Source organism: Pelobates fuscus, chromosome 2 (assembly GCF_036172605.1).
Source record: "Pelobates fuscus isolate aPelFus1 chromosome 2, aPelFus1.pri, whole genome shotgun sequence".
In the NCBI taxonomy this organism is placed as follows: Eukaryota; Metazoa; Chordata; class Amphibia; order Anura; family Pelobatidae; genus Pelobates; species Pelobates fuscus.
The window spans coordinates 258468373-258486675 of record NC_086318.1 but is presented as its reverse complement, the minus strand read 5'-3'; the positions used below and the strand labels follow the sequence as shown (position 1 = coordinate 258486675).

General features: G+C 43.4%; 1 protein-coding gene across 2 annotated transcripts in view; it reads right to left on the bottom strand.

The window, feature by feature from the left end:
* The window catches only part of LOC134585768 (geranylgeranyl pyrophosphate synthase), a 36353-nt gene that overhangs the window by 2893 nt on the left and 15157 nt on the right, over nt 1-18303 (bottom strand). For both annotated transcript variants that reach the window (XM_063441231.1, XM_063441232.1), the window contains exon 3: nt 968-1038. In XM_063441231.1, coding sequence (XP_063297301.1) covers nt 968-1038 — 71 coding nt within the window. The remainder of the gene's footprint in view (nt 1-967; nt 1039-18303) is intronic.

Genomic DNA, 18303 nt, shown 5'->3' with positions numbered 1-18303 from the left:
TAGGACGGAGTATATTAAAACAGGTCTCCAAAGGAAAATTATGCATGACAATCATCTCCTCTTTCTGCCTATATCCTATAACCAAGTGTCATCTGTAGGTGCTGTGACATATAGCAGTTCAACAGCATGTGAAGTGTGCTCCTGTCAATCCGTTGTCAAACAAACATACTCTGCAGTCTCTTTCTATTTCTTTACACAACTTGATCACCTTTGGAAAGCCATCTACAGGTTAATTTGGAATAAAAAGTACATTAAGTGCTCTCTTAATCCACTCCTCATCGTTGAAATACACAGGTAGCCTCCTGGCCCCACATTTGCTACTCCATTATAAAGCATTCCAATGAATCCAAATACATCAGCATAATTTGCCTGACAGCTCTGTGCATCTGGTGGATACTGGGGAAGCCAACACCAAGTTAGCCCTACTACCTTAAAGGCATTCTCTCACTTTGACCCAGCACCTATCAGACACAAAATTCCATCTGCATCGGATAACCACACTAGCAATGCAGCTCCCACAAACTTATTTTGACATGTAAAAGTAGGGCATAAAAGTGACATGATTGTGAAATGAAATAGTTTCCCTACTAAAATTCCCTCTTTGTTAATCTTGCCCTAGAAAGTTATAATAGCTCATCTTAATGCTATTACTTCTGCCCAGGAATATGCCATTATGCCACTGAAAGTTTGACTTTGTTCACACTGACCCTAAACCTTAGCCCTAAATTACACAGGATTGGTGAGATACTTGAGGAAAAATGGGTAAGGAGGATTAGCTTGGTAGCAGCATTCATGATTAAATGTAATGGGATAATGTATGCATTGAGGACCCATGAAGATAGAAATATATATATTTACAACAGTAAGGAATGTGCCTCTTATGACTTCTACATGGATTTTCGGCAGAAAAAGGTTTTCTTTTGCTTTAGGAATAAAAGCATTACTATATTAACACAATTAACTGTACCTGAGTTTTGTCTTCTGGTACATTTAGCCAGTGGTTAAAGGCTTGGGATAATTTTGTCCTAATCTGTTTACCTGTAAAAGATAATAATAAAATCAATTATTTATTTAACTCTTTGTTTACACACACATTATATAAATTAACAGAACTCTCAAAAATGAGGAATCATGCATAATACACACACAAAAAAAGTAATGAAATGGCTTTGGATTCTAAATCATGCTCATGCCATGTCACTGCTCTATTATCTGAGTGACAGGGTTATTCATTAAAGTGAGAATTATTATATTATTATTTATATAACGCCATCAGACTCCGTAGCACTGTACAATTTGTGGACTAACAGACATGTAATTGTAACCAGACAACTGGACGCACAGAAACAGAGGGGGTGGAGGGACTTGCTCAATGAGCTTACATTCTTGAGGGAGTGGGGTATAGTCAGACAAAGGGTAAAAGTAGGGGTACGAAGTAGGTTGTTAGAAAAGTATTCACGGAGGGCTTAGTAGGTGATTTTTGACAGTTGCAGGAAAGGAGTCATGGGAGGTGAGGGATAAAAACCTGCTAACAGTTTAGTTGATATGCTTTCTTGAAGAAGTGCGTTCTCAATGATTTTTTGAATGAGTGGAGACTGGGTGAAGGTCTTACGCAGAAGGGAAGGGAGTTCCACAGAAGAGGTGCAGCCCTGGAAAAGTCTTGGAGTACGGATAGAGGATAAAAGTAGGTCTTTGGCAGAGCGCAGGGGCCTCAACGGGACGTACTTGTGTATTAGGAAGGATAGGTTGGTTGGAGCAGCATTTTGTAGGGACTTGAAAGCAAGCACCAGAATTTTAAATTGAGCCATATATCTAACTGGAAGCCAATGCAGGGACTGACAGAGGGGGGGAGGCATGAGAGCGAGCGGACAGGAAAAAGAGCCTCGCCGACGCATTCATTATAGATTGCAGCGGTGCAATCTGGGAACACGTAAGACCACTGAGTAGGGGATTGCAGTAGTCAAGGCGAGAGAGAACAGCACGGACCAGCACCTTAGCCGCAACTGCCGTTAAATAGGGGCGGATGCAAGCGACAGGATTTGGCGATTGATTGGACGTGAGGGGTGAAGGAGAGGTTGGAGTCAAAAAGAACACCCAGGCAGCGAGCCTGCGAGGTAGGAGTGATTGTAGCGCCGTTGAATTGGTGGGAGACAGACACGGGAGTAGCAACACTTGAGGGAGGAAAGACCAGTTCTGTTCTGTTTAGGACATGTTGAGTTTAAGAAAGTGAGCAGCCATCCAGTTGGAAATCGCAGAGAGGCAGTCAGAGACACTAGTCAATATGGGCGAAGAGAGATCAGGAGAGGTAGATTTGTGTGTCATCTGCATAGAAATGATAACGGAAGCCAAAGAAGCTGATGAGTTTCCCAAGGGAGGCAGTATAGATAGAGAACAGTAGGGGACCAAGGACAGAGATTGGTTGGGGGGGGGGGAGGGGGGGGAGGGGGGGGAGGGTGGAGGAGAAAGAAACACTGAAAGAGTGCTGGAAGAGGAAGAGGAGCACCAGGAGAGAGCAGTATCCCGTAGACCAAAATTACAGAGAATGCGAAAAAGCTGTTGATGATCAACAGTGTCAAAGGCAGCAGAAAGATCAAGGAGAATTAGGATAGAGTAATGGCCGCAAGATTTAGCAGCAATTAAATTGTTGGATACTTTGGTCACAGCCGTTTCAACAGAATGACTAGCACGGAATCCAGACTGAAGGGGGTCAAGCAGAGAGTTGGATTTGAGAAAGTTAGTCAATCTGGTGTACACAACTCTCTCTAGGATCATGGAGGCAAATGGCAGTAGCGAGATAGGCCGGTAGTTGGATTGGGAGTTGGGCTTTTTCAGAATTGTGGTTACAGTTGCATGTTTGAGGGGTGAGGGAAATGTGCCAGAGGAAAGGAAAATTTTAGTTAGAGCAAGAGCAAGAGAGGGAGACAAAGTGCAGGTGAGATACGAGGGAATAGGATCGAGGGAACAGGTAGTGGGGCAGGAGGACCGGAGCAGAGCAGAAACCTCTTCTGCTGTAGCAGGTGCGAATAAATTTAGAATGGTGGAGGGAGTGGGTTTGGGTGATATATTGATAGGGGAAGGAGAGGAATTAGAGATCTCTTATACGATTGTAGAGATTTTCTCAGTGAAGTGAGATGCAAAGTTTGTGGCGGACAAGGTGGTAGAAGGAGGGGGATAAAAAGGGCGAAGAAGAGCATCAAAAGTGTGAAATAGGTGTATGGGTTGATAGGACAGTGTACTTATGAGGGTATTAAAGTAATTTACTTTTGCAGCGGAAAGTGCCAGGCTGTAGGAGCACAGCATAAATTTATAGTGGAGAAAGTCAGATGCAAAGTGAGACTTTCTCCAGCAGCGTTACGCAGTTTTAGAACATTTTTGGAGGTAACGGGTCAGCTTGGTGTGCCAGGGTTGTAATCGGGGGCGCTTGCTGCGTTTAATTTTAGGAGGTGCCATAATGTCGAGTTGAGAGGAGAGAGTTGAGTTGTAGAGTGAGGTAGCCATGTAAGAAATAGAAAGATGGAAATAGCTAGATAAATGGAAATAGCTAGATGGGTGGAAATAGCTAGATGGGTGGAAATAGCTAGATGGGTGGAAATAGCTAGATAGAAGTCAGATGCAAAGTGAGACTTTCTCCAGCAGTGTGTCAGGATCGGGACAGGGATCCAACACGCAGAGTACAAAGAGTGGAAAGGTACGTATACCGGGCCTTAGAATGGCCGGACTAACGTACCGAGAGTAAAGAATAGTCAGAGACAAGCCGAGGTCGAGGGAACGAGAAGACAGATAAGCGAGAGACAAGCCGGGTCAAGGGATAACAGAGAAGCAGGGTAGTACAACGAGCCGAGTCAAAACCAAAAGAGCAAACTAGAATACCAGAGCACTGAGTGACTAGACAAGCTAGAACCACGACAGGGCAATGAGCTGAAGTAAGGAGTAAGCTTAAATACCCTGGCTCTGGATGGAAATCACGCCTCTGACAAGTACCGATTGGATATCGGACACTTGAGTGACAGATTGCTCGTGATAGCGTCATGACGTCACGTATTGAGCGTCCTGCTAGAAAAGGACGTGGATTCCTCGCGGCCGGTGTTTAAGTGACTGGGTGAACCGCGAGGAACGGAGGGAACAGCTCGCCTGGACGGATACACCACCAAGTCTCTACCTCCCTTAGAGGTAGAGGCCTCAGGTACCCTGACAGTACCCCCCCTCTCAGATACGCCCACCGGGCGGAATGAACCGGGGCGAGATGGGAAGCGGAGGTGAAATGCTCTGCGAAGGCGAGAAGCATGGACGTCCTCCTGAGGTACCCAACTCCTCTCCTCAGGACCATATCCCCTCCAGTTGACCAGATATTGCAGTTTTCCCCTTGAAATTCTGGAGTCAATGATGGAGCTGACCTCGTACTCCTCCCGACCCTCCACCTGAACAGAGCGAGGAGAGGAGACCTTAGAGGAGAATTTGTTGCAAATGAGGGGTTTCAACAAGGAGACATGAAAAGAGTTAGGAATGCGTAAGGCAGGTGGCAGAGCAAGGCGATACGCAACCGGATTGATACGAGTGAGAACCCTGTAAGGGCCTATGTAGCGAGGAGCAAATTTCATGGATGGAACTTTTAGGCGAATATTCTTGGTACTCAACCATACCCTATCCCCAGGAACAAAAACAGGAGCCGCTCTTCTATGTTTGTCAGCGTGTTTCTTGAACAGCGAGGAACTATGTAATAGAATTTGCCGAGTCTGATCCCATAATTTCTTCAGGTTGGCGACATGATCATCAACCGACGGTATCCCCTGAGAAGAGGAAACCGAAGGAAAAATCGAAGGATGAAAGCCATAGTTCATGAAGAAAGGGCTAGAGCGAGTTGAATCGCAAACAAGGTTATTGTGTGCGAACTCCGCCCAAGGAATCAGACCGACCCAATCGTCCTGGTGTTCGGAAACAAAGCAACGCAGATACTGTTCGATCTTTTGATTAGTACGTTCAGCAGCTCCGTTAGACTGAGGGTGATAGGCAGAGGAGAAGTTCAATTTGATGCCCATTTGAGAACAAAAGGATCTCCAGAAACGTGAGACAAATTGAGAACCTCTATCAGAAACAATCTCTGAAGGAATCCCATGTAGGCGAAAAACCTCTCTCGCAAAAATCTCCGCCAATTCAGGAGAAGTCGGAAGTTTAGGTAACGGCACGAAATGGGCCATCTTAGTAAATCTATCCACCACCGTGAGAATAACAGTCTGTCTCTTGGAAGCAGGCAAATCAACGATAAAGTCTATGGACAAACAGGACCAAGGTTTCTCAGGAATGTCCAAGGGGTGTAACAGGCCACATGGAGATGCATGAGGTAGTTTAGTTTTGGCACAAGTCTCACAAGCTGCGACGAACTCCTCAATATCTTTTCGAAGTGAAGGCCACCAGAAATCCTTGGATATCAGAGAGTATGTCTTGCGAATACCAGGATGACCAGCTATTTTACTTTCGTGAAAGCATTTTAAGAGCTCCAGTTGAAGTTCAGGAGGAACAAAGTTTCTTCCCTCAGGAGTGTTGCCGGGAGCTAGATGTTGTGACTTCAAGATCTGGTCAAGTAGCGGAGAATGAATTTTGAGACTGGTATTAGCAATAATATTGCATTTGGGTACAATGGAGGACAAAAGTGGTTCAACTGAAGCAGAGGGTTCATATTGGCGAGATAGCGCATCGGCTTTAGAATTCTTTGACCCAGGTCTGTAAGTCAGAACGTAATTGAAATGGGTAAGAAACAACGACCAACGAGCCTGCCTGGAGGACAGACGCTTGGCCTCTCCGATATAGGACAAGTTTTTGTGGTCTGTCAGGATGGTAACAGGATGTAATGTACCTTCCAATAAATGTCTCCATTCTTTCAAAGCCTTGATAACCGCTAGTAATTCTCTGTCACCAATGTCATACCTGCTTTCAGTACCGGTCAATTTTTTAGAGAAAAATCCACATGGATGTAATGGTTTATCAACACCCAACCTTTGAGATAGAACAGCACCTAAACCAGTCTCTGATGCGTCTACCTCGAGCAAAAAAGGCAGAGAAGTGTCAGGGTGAACTAAAATTGGAGCGGAAGCGAAAAGCTCCTTGAGAGTCTTGAACGCAAGGAGAGCTTCAGTAGTCCAATTCTTAGTGTCAGCCCCCTGTTTGGTCATGTTAGTGATAGGTGCAATAATGGAAGAATATCCCTTAATAAAGCGCCTATAATAATTGGAAAAACCAATAAATCTCTGTATGGCTTTAAGACCTGTGGGTAAAGGCCACTCTAGAATGGATTGGAGCTTATCCGGATCCATCTTAAATCCCTCCCCAGAGATCACATAGCCGAGAAAGGTTACCTGGGTTTGATCAAAGCTACATTTCTCCAACTTGCAGTACAAGCCATGCTGGAGAAGCTTGTGCAAAACCCTCCTGACTTGCTTGTGATGAATCTCAATGTCACTAGAATGAATGAGTATATCATCTAGGTATACAATGACGCACTCTTGCTGAAATTCCCTAAGAACCTCATTAATCAGATCTTGGAATACTGCTGGCGCATTGCATAACCCAAAAGGCATGACAGTATATTCATAGTGACCATATCGAGTATTGAATGCCGTCATCCACTCATGTCCCTGCTGGATTCTCACCAAGTTATATGCCCCTCTGAGGTCTAACTTGGTGAAAATTGTAGAGCCCTTCAAACGATCGAAGAGTTCGGTGATCAAGGGAATCGGGTAGGCATTTTTAATGGTTATCTTATTCAAGCCTCGATAATCAATACAAGGTCTCAAAGAACCATCTTTCTTTTTAACAAAAAAAAATCCAGCCCCGGCAGGGGAGGAGGACCTCCTGATGAATCCCTTGTCTAAATTCTCGTGAATATATTCCTCTAGGACTGAGTTCTCCTTTATAGATAATGGGTATACATGACCTCTGGGAGGCATGGTACCAGGGAGTAGGTTAATTTTGCAATCAAAGGACCTGTGTGGGGGTAAGGTATCGGCTTTCTTTTTGTCAAATACTGCCTTTAAATCTAGATACTGAGACGGAATTTGTGTCTCTGTAGGATTGTCAGAGGTATTCGATGTATTAGTTAATCCAAGAGGTAAGACCTTCCGCAAGCATTTTTCTTGACAATTCTCTCCCCACGAAACTATCTCCCCTGATTCCCAATTAATAATAGGGTTGTGTCTCCTCAGCCAGGAGTACCCCAGAACTATGGGAATAGACGGAGAAGAAATGAGCATCAAGGATATATCCTCTTTATGCAGGATGCCAACAGTCAAGTTAATCGGTATGGTCTCATGGAAAATAACAGGCTCAAGTAACGGTCTACCATCGATGGCCTCGACAGCCAGAGGTGTCTCCTTTAACTGGGATGGAATAGCATGCTTGGCAGCAAAACCCTGATCTATAAAGCTCTCAGCAGCTCCAGAATCGATTAGTGCCATAGTCTTAACTACTCCCTTCTCCCACTTTAAAGAAACGGGTAACACAAGCCTGAGCTCCTTGTAGTTGTGAATAGAGGACAAAGTAGAAACACCCAAGGCCTGTCCTCTAGAGGAACTTAGGTGCGAGCGTTTCCCGAACGATTGGGACAATTTAAGCGTAAATGACCCCTGACTCCACAATACATACATAAACCCTCCCTTCTCCTGTACTGTCTCTCCCTTTCAGTGAGATGAGTACTGCCTATCTGCATAGGTTCAGGAATACGTAAGTCTTCGAACTCAGAGATTTGAAAGGTAGGCGCTAGTTTAAAGGAGGGTCTACGGGTCCTATCTCGAGTGTTCTGCCTCTCTCTTAAGCGTTCATCAATACGAGATATAAAAGAAATTAAATCCTCCAAATTTTCAGGGAGTTCTCTAGTAGCGACCTCGTCAAGAATTACATCTGATAACCCATTCAGAAACACATCTATATAAGCCTGTTCGTTCCACTTAACTTCTGCCGCCAAGGATCTGAACTCTAGTGCATAATCCACAAGTGTTCGATTGTCCTGTTTAAGGCGCAACATTAATCTAGCTGCATTGACCTTTCTGCCAGGAGGGTCAAAAGTTCTTCTAAACGCAGCTACAAAGGCATTATAATTATAGACGAGTGGATTATCATTCTCCCATAAAGGATTGGCCCATCTCAAAGCTTTTTCAATGAGCAGAGTAATAATAAATCCAACCTTTGCTCTATCTGTAGGATAAGAGCGGGGTTGTAATTCGAAATGGATGCTAATCTGGTTTAGAAAGCCACGACACTTCTCCGGTGACCCGCCATAACGTACTGGTGGGGTAATACGGGAAGAAGCACCTACAGTGGCTACCTCTAGACCTGAGACTGCAGGAGAGATAGAAGGAGTACGTGTCTCCTCAGGTGGATTACTAGCACGAGACAAAAGTGCCTGTAGTGCCAAAGCCATCTGATCCATCCTATGTTCCATGGCGTCAAACCTGGGATCCGAAGAACCAAGCTGACTGTTTGTACCTGCAGGATCCATTGGCCCTGTCGTAATGTCAGGATCGGGACAGGGATCCAACACGCAGAGTACAAAGAGTGGAAAGGTACGTATACCGGGCCTTAGAATGGCCGGACTAACGTACCGAGAGTAAAGAATAGTCAGAGACAAGCCGAGGTCGAGGGAACGAGAAGACAGATAAGCGAGAGACAAGCCGGGTCAAGGGATAACAGAGAAGCAGGGTAGTACAACGAGCCGAGTCAAAACCAAAAGAGCAAACTAGAATACCAGAGCACTGAGTGACTAGACAAGCTAGAACCACGACAGGGCAATGAGCTGAAGTAAGGAGTAAGCTTAAATACCCTGGCTCTGGATGGAAATCACGCCTCTGACAAGTACCGATTGGATATCGGACACTTGAGTGACAGATTGCTCGTGATAGCGTCATGACGTCACGTATTGAGCGTCCTGCTAGAAAAGGACGTGGATTCCTCGCGGCCGGTGTTTAAGTGACTGGGTGAACCGCGAGGAACGGAGGGAACAGCTCGCCTGGACGGATACACCACCAAGTCTCTACCTCCCTTAGAGGTAGAGGCCTCAGGTACCCTGACACAGTGTTCAGCAGTTCTGGAAAAATGTTAAGGTAACGGGTCAGCTTGAGCCATGTTCTGGTTTGCAGCAGGGAACCTTTTAAAACTCAGACTGTGGAAAACATATGATAGGGTCAAAAAGGCTTGCAATAAATGGAATGGAGATGCAAAGAGGAGGTAAGAATTGGTCAAGCAAGACCATTCGGGTGGGTATCAATAAAATAAGGGGGAGGGGAGCAAAAATAACAGAGAAAGTCTTTAGAGATAAGCAGATAGTTGAATAACATTTAAGTTAACAAACCAACAATGATGAGTAGGGCAGGGAACAACTAGCTTTAGCATGCAGAACAAGACAAACTACAAAATGTATGTATGTATGTATGTATGTATGTATGCATGCATAAGCACGTACACACACACACATATACACAATAAAGAACAAGCACGCACAGGTATGTTACAGTGACAAAGAAATAGTGGTTTAAAGGATCACTATAGCATCAGGAGAACATAGTGGTTTCCTGACACTATAGTGCCCTGAGGGTGCCCCCACCCTCAGGGCCCCCTCCCGTGGCGCTGAAGGGGTTAAAACCCCTTCAGCAGCTTACCTTAATCCAGCGCCGGGCTCCCTCGGCGCTGGTGACCTCTCCTCCCCTACCGACGTCAGCGGAGCCGCAATAGCTCAAAGCCTTTGTCCACTCCAGCCGCCGGATAAAGCGTGTGTCATATCCGGCGGCTGCGTGGTGGCAGTGCATTGAGTTGAGGAAGCAGTGGAGGGAGGGCAGTGTATTGAATTGGGGGAGCAGGGGAGGGCAGTGCATTGAATTGGGGAAGCAGGGGAGGGAGGGTAGTGTATTGAATTGGGGGAAGCAGGGGAGGGAGGGCAGTGTATTGAATTGGGGAAGCATTGGAGTGTATTGAATTGGTGGAGAGGAAGGAAGGAGATACAAATTGAGGGAGATGGGTAGTGTATTAAATTGGGTTAGGGAGATGGGGAGTGTATTAAATTAGGGGAAAGGAGGGGGGAAGGGCAGTGTATTAAATGTGTTGTGTTAATAGTCTTTAAACTCATAAATATGTATTTTTTTGGTATGAGTTGCTATTTTTTATTTTATCATTTGTTTCCCTCTACAGCCTGAACCCTTATGCCCCCCTACACAACAGCCCAATAAATAAATACTGAAGACCATTATACACACACAGCAGCCCTAATGCAAACTCACTGTAGCCCCATATATACACACACACACACACACACACACACACACTACAATCCATACACATTATTATTTTATTATTTATATAGCGCCAGAAAAATTCCATAGCGCTGTACAATGGGTGGACTCATAGACACGTAATTGTAACCAGACAAATGGACGCACAGGAACAGCGGGGTTGAGGGCCCTGCTCAATGAGCTTACATAAACATTAGATACACGTATATGCACACTACAGCCCCAAGATGCACACACACTAAACCACATAGACAATCACATACACCCGCTAGACTCACAAACACTCTATAGCCCCTAGACTCACACACTACAGCCCATATACAAACACAAACTACCCTGTTCACACAAACTACAGCCCCTATACATAAAAACACACATTACAGCTCCTGTAACACGGTACAGCCCCTAGATACACACACACACACACACACACACACTCACAACAGTCCCAATACACATACATGTACACTACACCCTCTAGAAGTACTACAAATACACACATGCTTTCTCTTCCCCTCTCTCTCTACAACCGCTAGACACATACAATCTCTACAGACCCTAGCCACACACACACACACACACACACACACACACTTTACATCCAGTAGACACATATACGGACTACAGCCCCTAGCCACACATAGTACACCAGACTCCTTTACACGCACACACAACACCACAAACAGTCACTTCTATGCACACACAATCTCACAATCAGCCTCCAACCACATACAGTGCCACAGAGAGCCTCCCCACACATGCAGAACACCCTTTACTGGTCACACCCACTTTTGTCCTTCGTTATCCCTTTGGTAGGGACACCAGAGACAAGGCACCAGCAATCGCTGTGCTGTGTAAAATAAACACAGGGCATTAGTGCGAGTGCTTTTCAGCAGGGATCTGCACATGAATTGCCCTGGAGGTACAGCCAACTAACATACTCACTCTGAGGTGGCATGCATGTCATTATTGATTACATGAAACACCCACTTTTTGTCCCCACCCTCTCCAACTGGGCTGCTCTGCCTTTAAATTCCCATGCTGAATTATTCTCCCAGTCCGGCCCTGGCTTCTGCGTGGCATTGCAACTGTTAATGTCATAATACTGTTAGCTGTTACTGCAATAAAGTACACATATTTGTATTCAGCAATGAGTAAAACAGTACTCCTATGTATAGGTTTTATGGTGTTTTGAAAAGTAAAATGTTTCAGTTTAGATACATTGAAATTTGACAGACTTGTTATGTTGCCTTTGAGACCAAATGGTAGCCCAGGAATGATAATTACCCCCATGATATCATACCATTTGCAAAAGTAGACAACCCAAGGTATTGCAAATGGGCTATGTCCAGTCATTTTTAGTAGTCCGTCAGTCACAAACACTGGCCAAATTTAGCATTCAAATTTGTTTGTTGGTTAAAAATGCAAAAAACTACTTTGAACGTTAATTGTGGCTGGTGTTTGTGACTAAGTGGCTACTAAAAAAGATTGGGCATACCCTATTTGTAATACCTTGGGTATGCCATCATGGGGGTAATTATCATCGTGTAAAAACCAAAGGAAAAAAAAAAAAAGTTACCTGCGCTCTCTCCTAAATCCCTATGAATACAAATGGAGGTTATTTATTTACTCCAATGGCCATTGGTGGGAATGCCCGCCTGCCACGTTAAGGCAAACCTTTCAGGTGGGTCCTACACTAACCTTTCACCTTGCTTCCTTGAGCTTCTGGCAAAGAGATCTCTAATGAGACAGAGAGGGGTATTTAAGTGTTCTTGCATAGAAAGACCACTTAATGTTATCTCACATATATATTATTATTATTATTATTATTATTAAGTGTTCTTGCATAGCAAGACCACTTACTGTTATCTCACATATATATTATTATTAAGTGTTCTTGCATAGCAAGACCACTTACTGTTATCTCACATATATTATTATTAAGTGTTCTTGCATAGCAAGACCACTTAATGTTATCTCACATATATATTATTATTATTATTATAGCCAAATTTGCCACCCTAACTCCTCCCACAGTTTTTACGCTACATAGACAGTAATATACCGAAACGTGCGGATTGTTCCCGATTGGATGCTATTACTTTGTGGAACGTTTCGCCGAATGGTTCATGGAATATGGTCGTTCTTGTGGCGAAATTGGTCCCATAGGAATGAATGGCAAAACTAGAGTGTGAGCTGGCAAAAGCTGAAAAATCAGGACATGATTTCTAAACTGCCACCACTCCCTCATTTTCAAGCCCACCTACACAAATCTTATATCAAAACGTTCAGCTATCCCTGCTGCCACTAGAAATTTCCACGGCTAAGCCATAGTCCTGATAGTTTTCACAATATGACCATTTGTTTGCAACTCACGCCGTCCATTGACATTCATTGAAACTCCACTCTGCAAAGCTCAAACTTGAAGTGCAATTTCTAAACTGCGACTGTGCCTTCATTTTTAATACTTCAGAGACATACTATGTATCAAAATGTAGGTATTGGTCCTGTGATTCTCACAATATAAAGCTCTTCGCTGTAGGATGTATAGTTTTAAAAATACCACCATTTGAAGATGGCAACCGCCAAAATACTCTGACCTATGCCAGGCTGCAGCAGCAAGTGATGTCATAGACAGGGCCTTTTGTACACCTGCTAATGTTTTTATAAATGTATGTTTTAATGTAACTGTGAAGCACTTTGGGCAACAACGTTGCAATTAAATGTGCTATATAAATAAATAATAGCTACTCCGCCCACTCCAGTTGTAGACTACTGGTGGAGGCAAGAACACTTCACACAATTTCCCCAGAAATTGTAGCTTTTCTAGTTATTATTATTATTAAGTGTTCTTGCATAGCAAGACCACTTAATGTTATCTCACATATATATTATTATTATTATAGCCAAATTTGCCACCCTAACTCCTCCCACAGTTTTTACACTACATAGACAAAAATATACCAAAACGTGCAGATTGTTCTCGATCGGATTGCTATTACTTTGTGGAACGTTTCGCCGAATGGTTCTCAGAATATCGTCGTTCTTGTGGCGAAATTTGTCCCATAGGAATGAATGGCAAAGCTAGAGTGGGAGCTGGCAAAAGCTGAAAAATCAGGACATGATTTCTAAACTGCCACCACTCCCTAATTTTCAGGCCCACCTACACAAATCTTATATCAAAATGTTCATCTATCCCTGCTGCCACTAAAAATGTCAACAGCTAAGCCATAGTCCTGATAGTTTTCACAATATGACCATTTGTTTGCAACTCACGCCGTCCATTGACATTCATTGAAACTCCACTCTACAAAGCTCACATTTGAAGGGCAATTTCTAAACTGTGACTGTGCCTTCATTGTTAATATCTCAGAGACATACTATACATCAAAATGTAGGTCTGGGTCTTGTGATTCTCACAATATAAAGCTCTTCACTGTAGGAATTATAGTTTTTAAAATACGACTGTTTGAAGATGGCAACTGCCAAAATACTCTGACCTGTGCCAGGCTGGAGCAGCAAGTGATGTCATAGACAGGGCCTTTTGTACACCTGCTAATGTTTTTATAAATGTATGTTTTAATGTAACTGTGAAGCACTTTGGGCAACAACGTTGCAATTAAATGTGCTAAATAAATAACTAATAACAGTGTGGCGAAACCGACCTTGCCACGTGTCCTTGGAGGGGGCTGCTTGCTCGCCTCTTGCCTTTAGACTATGGCCCCTGTTCTTTTTCCCTGCAGAAAGGCTGGTTTGTACCTTTCTGCAGACTGTTAAAGCCATGCTACCCCAGATAGCTATGACATGGAGCCCAGCTGCATACTGAAAGACTGTATGAAAGACTTTGGCTCCATGGCGATTGAACTGTATGTATGTCATCTGAGCGCCATCCGGTAATGTGCGCTCAGATCTAAGCTATCTGGGGATAGGTAGAATGTCTGTATTTTATGTAATAAATGTAACCTTGTGTATTTTACTATCTTTTTACAGCCATGTGCTTAATGGAGTTTTGCCTCTGTCCTTGGAGATAATTGGATTACTTCTCAATTATCTCCAGGATAGAAGACTCTGTGGAACTGGTTTTGGGCAGAAAAGCCATGCTTCATTTGGTCACAAAGGACTTCGATCTATCTTTTGAACCAATTGACCAATTTGGATGATTTTGACATGTTTGTATTTGGAGTATGCTGATTCGGAAAATGTAATGTGATGCATACTTTCAAAGTTATGAATAATGTTTAAAAACTGTATTCCTCTGCCTGTGATAATGAGATTACCCATTGTGTTCAGTAATCATATCAGAGGCAGATTGGTTGTTCTGTAAAACCCTGTGGGCTGTACTAGGTTTGTGGATTGGGAATAAAAGAGACTGTATGTGCCAGTACAGCCAGATTCTGCTTAACCCTCAAACCGAAGTGTCGTCTCGTTATTGGGGAAATTGGAATGTATGCTGACTGCCAGGAGTGTAATCCTTTTGTATGGTTTTCCTGTTCGGCTGTTTCCAGTATTCGTGGTTTTCCCGTTCGGGAGTTGGTGAATTCATGTGTTTGCAGTTCGGGAGATTGGTGCTTACAGTAGCTGTCGGTGCATCTGGAAAGGGGAATATCGCCTAAACGTTTTTTAACCTCTGGTGAGCAAAACGATCCGTTACAAACCGTTACTCCGCCCACACCAGTTGTAGACTACTGGTGGAGGCAAGAACACTTTACACAATTTCCCCAGAAATTGTAGCTTTTCTAGTTTTTATATACACCCCTACATACTTATTAACCCTTAATAGGGAACACATGGGATGGGCGGCAGCATTGTAACAAAGCTGTGTGATACAAAAAAAAAGTGATGGGAGTTTGAGCGAAGGACTTGTTTTTTTGTATTTGTATTCACTTTTTGTATCACACAGTTATGTTATATTGCTGCCGCCCATCCCATGTGTTCCCTATTTAGGGTTAATAAGTATGTAGGGGTGTATATGAAAAATACCCCTCTCTGTCTCAGAGATATCTTTGCCAGAAGCTCAAGCAGCAAGGTGAAAGGTTAGTGTAGGACCCACCTGAGAGGTTTGCCTTGACGTGGCAGGTTGGCATTGCCTCCAATGGCCATTGGAGTAACTAAATAACCTCAATTTGTTTAAATATACATAGGGATTTGGGAGAGAGCGCAGGTAACTTTTTTCTTTGGTTTTTACTATACGTATTGGGGCTGAAGTGTACTATGATCGTTGCTGCCCAGGAGTGATGGGAGTTTGAGCGCAGGACATGTTTTTTTGTTTTTAAATTCTCATTCCTGGGCTACCATACCGTCTCAAAGGCAACATAACCAATCTGGCAAATTTCAATGTGAACAAAACTAAAATGCAAGCCTTATTTTTGACTGACTTTTGAAAACACCATAATATCTGTACATGAGGGGTACGGTTATACTTGGGAGACTTCGCTTAACAGAAAAATGTGTCTTTCAAAACAGTAAAATGCATCATATCAATGATATCATCAGCGAAAGTCCTGTTTGTGTGTGAAAAATGCTAAATAAATGGCCCTTTCACTGACAATTTCATAATTGTGATACATTTTACTGTTTGAAAAACTATTTCTGTTCAGCGAAGTTTCCCAAGTAAAACAGTACCACTTCATGTACAGGTTTTATGGTGTATTGAAAAAGTACAGGGTTAAATATAGGGCTTGCAAACCAAATTATGTGTACTTTCTGCTTGGGTTGTCAGGTAGGTCTCTCAAATCATAATTAATAAAATGACTATTATGTAATGATGTAAAAATATTACATAACTGGACGAAACAAGAGCAAAAATTTCTACACAAGGTAACCTTGGTGGCAAGGAGAGCATTAGCTCAAACGTGGTTAAGGGCAGAAACACTCCCACAGAGCACAGTTATAGCGAACATAAAAGATGTATACCTCATGGATAGCCTGATGGCCAAAGTCCGTGGAACCACGTCAAGATTCGAGAAAATGTAGGAACCATGGACCTCCAGTGACCTGGCTTAGACACAAGCACAGTCAGGGTAGGCCCAGCGCAGTTACCCACCCCCATCCCAGCAGACCCCTGACGGGCCCCCTAGGGACATAGACAGAATAGCACAAGTCGACGAATACCAACGCTCTCTACCCTGATGAACTTACTCTACTACCTATACCTCTTACCTACTCTTATATCTTCACTCGTATCTCTCTTTGGTTCTAGGGACTGGGACCAGTCCCACAGTTGGAATTTTTGTTGTATACGTTAGATTAAAAAGAAAGGAAAGCGTATTGACGAACTGGAATGCCGACATATACATAAGGCAAAAACGAAGAATGTCTATGGTGTATCATGACCAAATTTTACATAATTCTGGCACTGTTTACAATATGCTAATATATATATATATATATATATATATATATATATATATATATATATATATAAAATGTCAAATGCTTTTCTCAAAATAAAGTATTCAAAAAAAAAATTACATAAATATATACGTAGAATTTAGAGAGAGAGCGAGAGCAAGAGAGCGAGAGATCATCAGGACAAACAATAAATCCCCAATGTGCAAACATAAGAAAATATATCCCAACTACATACTAATCACACCCACATTGTGTATTTACCGAGCCTGAGACTGCCCACATTACAGCTGGATGAGATGCACAACCTCTCTCTGGTGCCCTCGTGTAGTAGGCCCAGAGGGGAGGGCTTGCGTTCCAGGTTGTATCATAGCAGCCAGTGGAACGCACATCTTGGAGTAAGATCGCTGTGTGACTGGGCGATCAACTAGAACATTAAATGTGTGAATCTAACTGTGTGGGCTGATCAGTGAGCCCATTGCCCAGACGGATCTGCCACCTGTCAAAGTGGTCTAAAGTATTATTATGGTATGCCCACTGTCCTTAAGGTTAATGTAGTTTTTCTGGTGTCTATAGCTTGTCCCTGCAGGACTTTCAATGTTTCCCAATTAGTGTTCCAGGCAATCCTGGGGTTCAACGAGAACAAAATTGGGGTTCCGCTGCGATCTGATCATCGGGTGGCCCATGCACATAGGGGCTATTATTGCTAAACAAGGGGTCGACCAGGTGTCACGGCTCTTTAAGAGCCTGACTGGGCCCCTGCACTATGGGCGGACTGGGAGGAAGTGCTGTCATTAGAGAAACAAACGTGCAGGAGGAATGTAGTGAGTGATCACCAGGCTGGAAGCAGCAGCACACCGCATGGAGACAGAAGAGAGGCTGGGAGTGAGCTGCTTGCTCACTCCCATCAGCCTCAGACTGGACCAGACCTCCAAGCAAGCCACCCTTCTGCACACCAAGGTAAGCTAATGGGAGGGTAGCTGCAAATACAAACATTTTAACATGTATGTGTTTATGTATATCAGATTGTGTGTCTGTATGTGCCAGTGTGTGTGTGTGTTTATGTGTGTGCGCCAGAGTGTGTATCTGTGTGTATGTGCCAGTGTGTGTATCTGTATTTCAATGTGTATGTGCCAGTGTGTGCGTGTTTCTGTGTGTCAATGTGTATGTGTGTCTCTGTGTCTGTGTATCTGTGTATCAGTGTGTGAGTGTGTATGTGCCTGTGTTTGTATCTGTAGGTGTGTATGTATCTGTGCATCTGTGTGTGTGCGCATCTCTGTGTCAGTGTGTATCTGAGTGTGTGTGTGCACCAGTGTCTGTATCTGTGTATCAGTGTGTGTATCAAAGTGTTTGTGTATGTGCAAGTGCATCTGTGTGTCAGTGTTTGAATATGTGTGTCAAAGTGTGTGCATATGTCAAGGTGTGTATCTTTGTGTGCATCTGTCAATGTGTCTGTGTGTAGCAGTGTATGTGCATACATCCCTGCAATCAAACACTAACACAGCATGCAAACACACCCCATGCAAACAAACATTACACACACAAAAAAACCTGAATTAAAACACCAATACTACTCACAAATGTACATCCAAACACACACCTGCACACAAATGCAAACATTGCATACAAAAATACCCATGTATTAAGAAGCTAAAATTACATACACCAACTTTACACAAAAAGG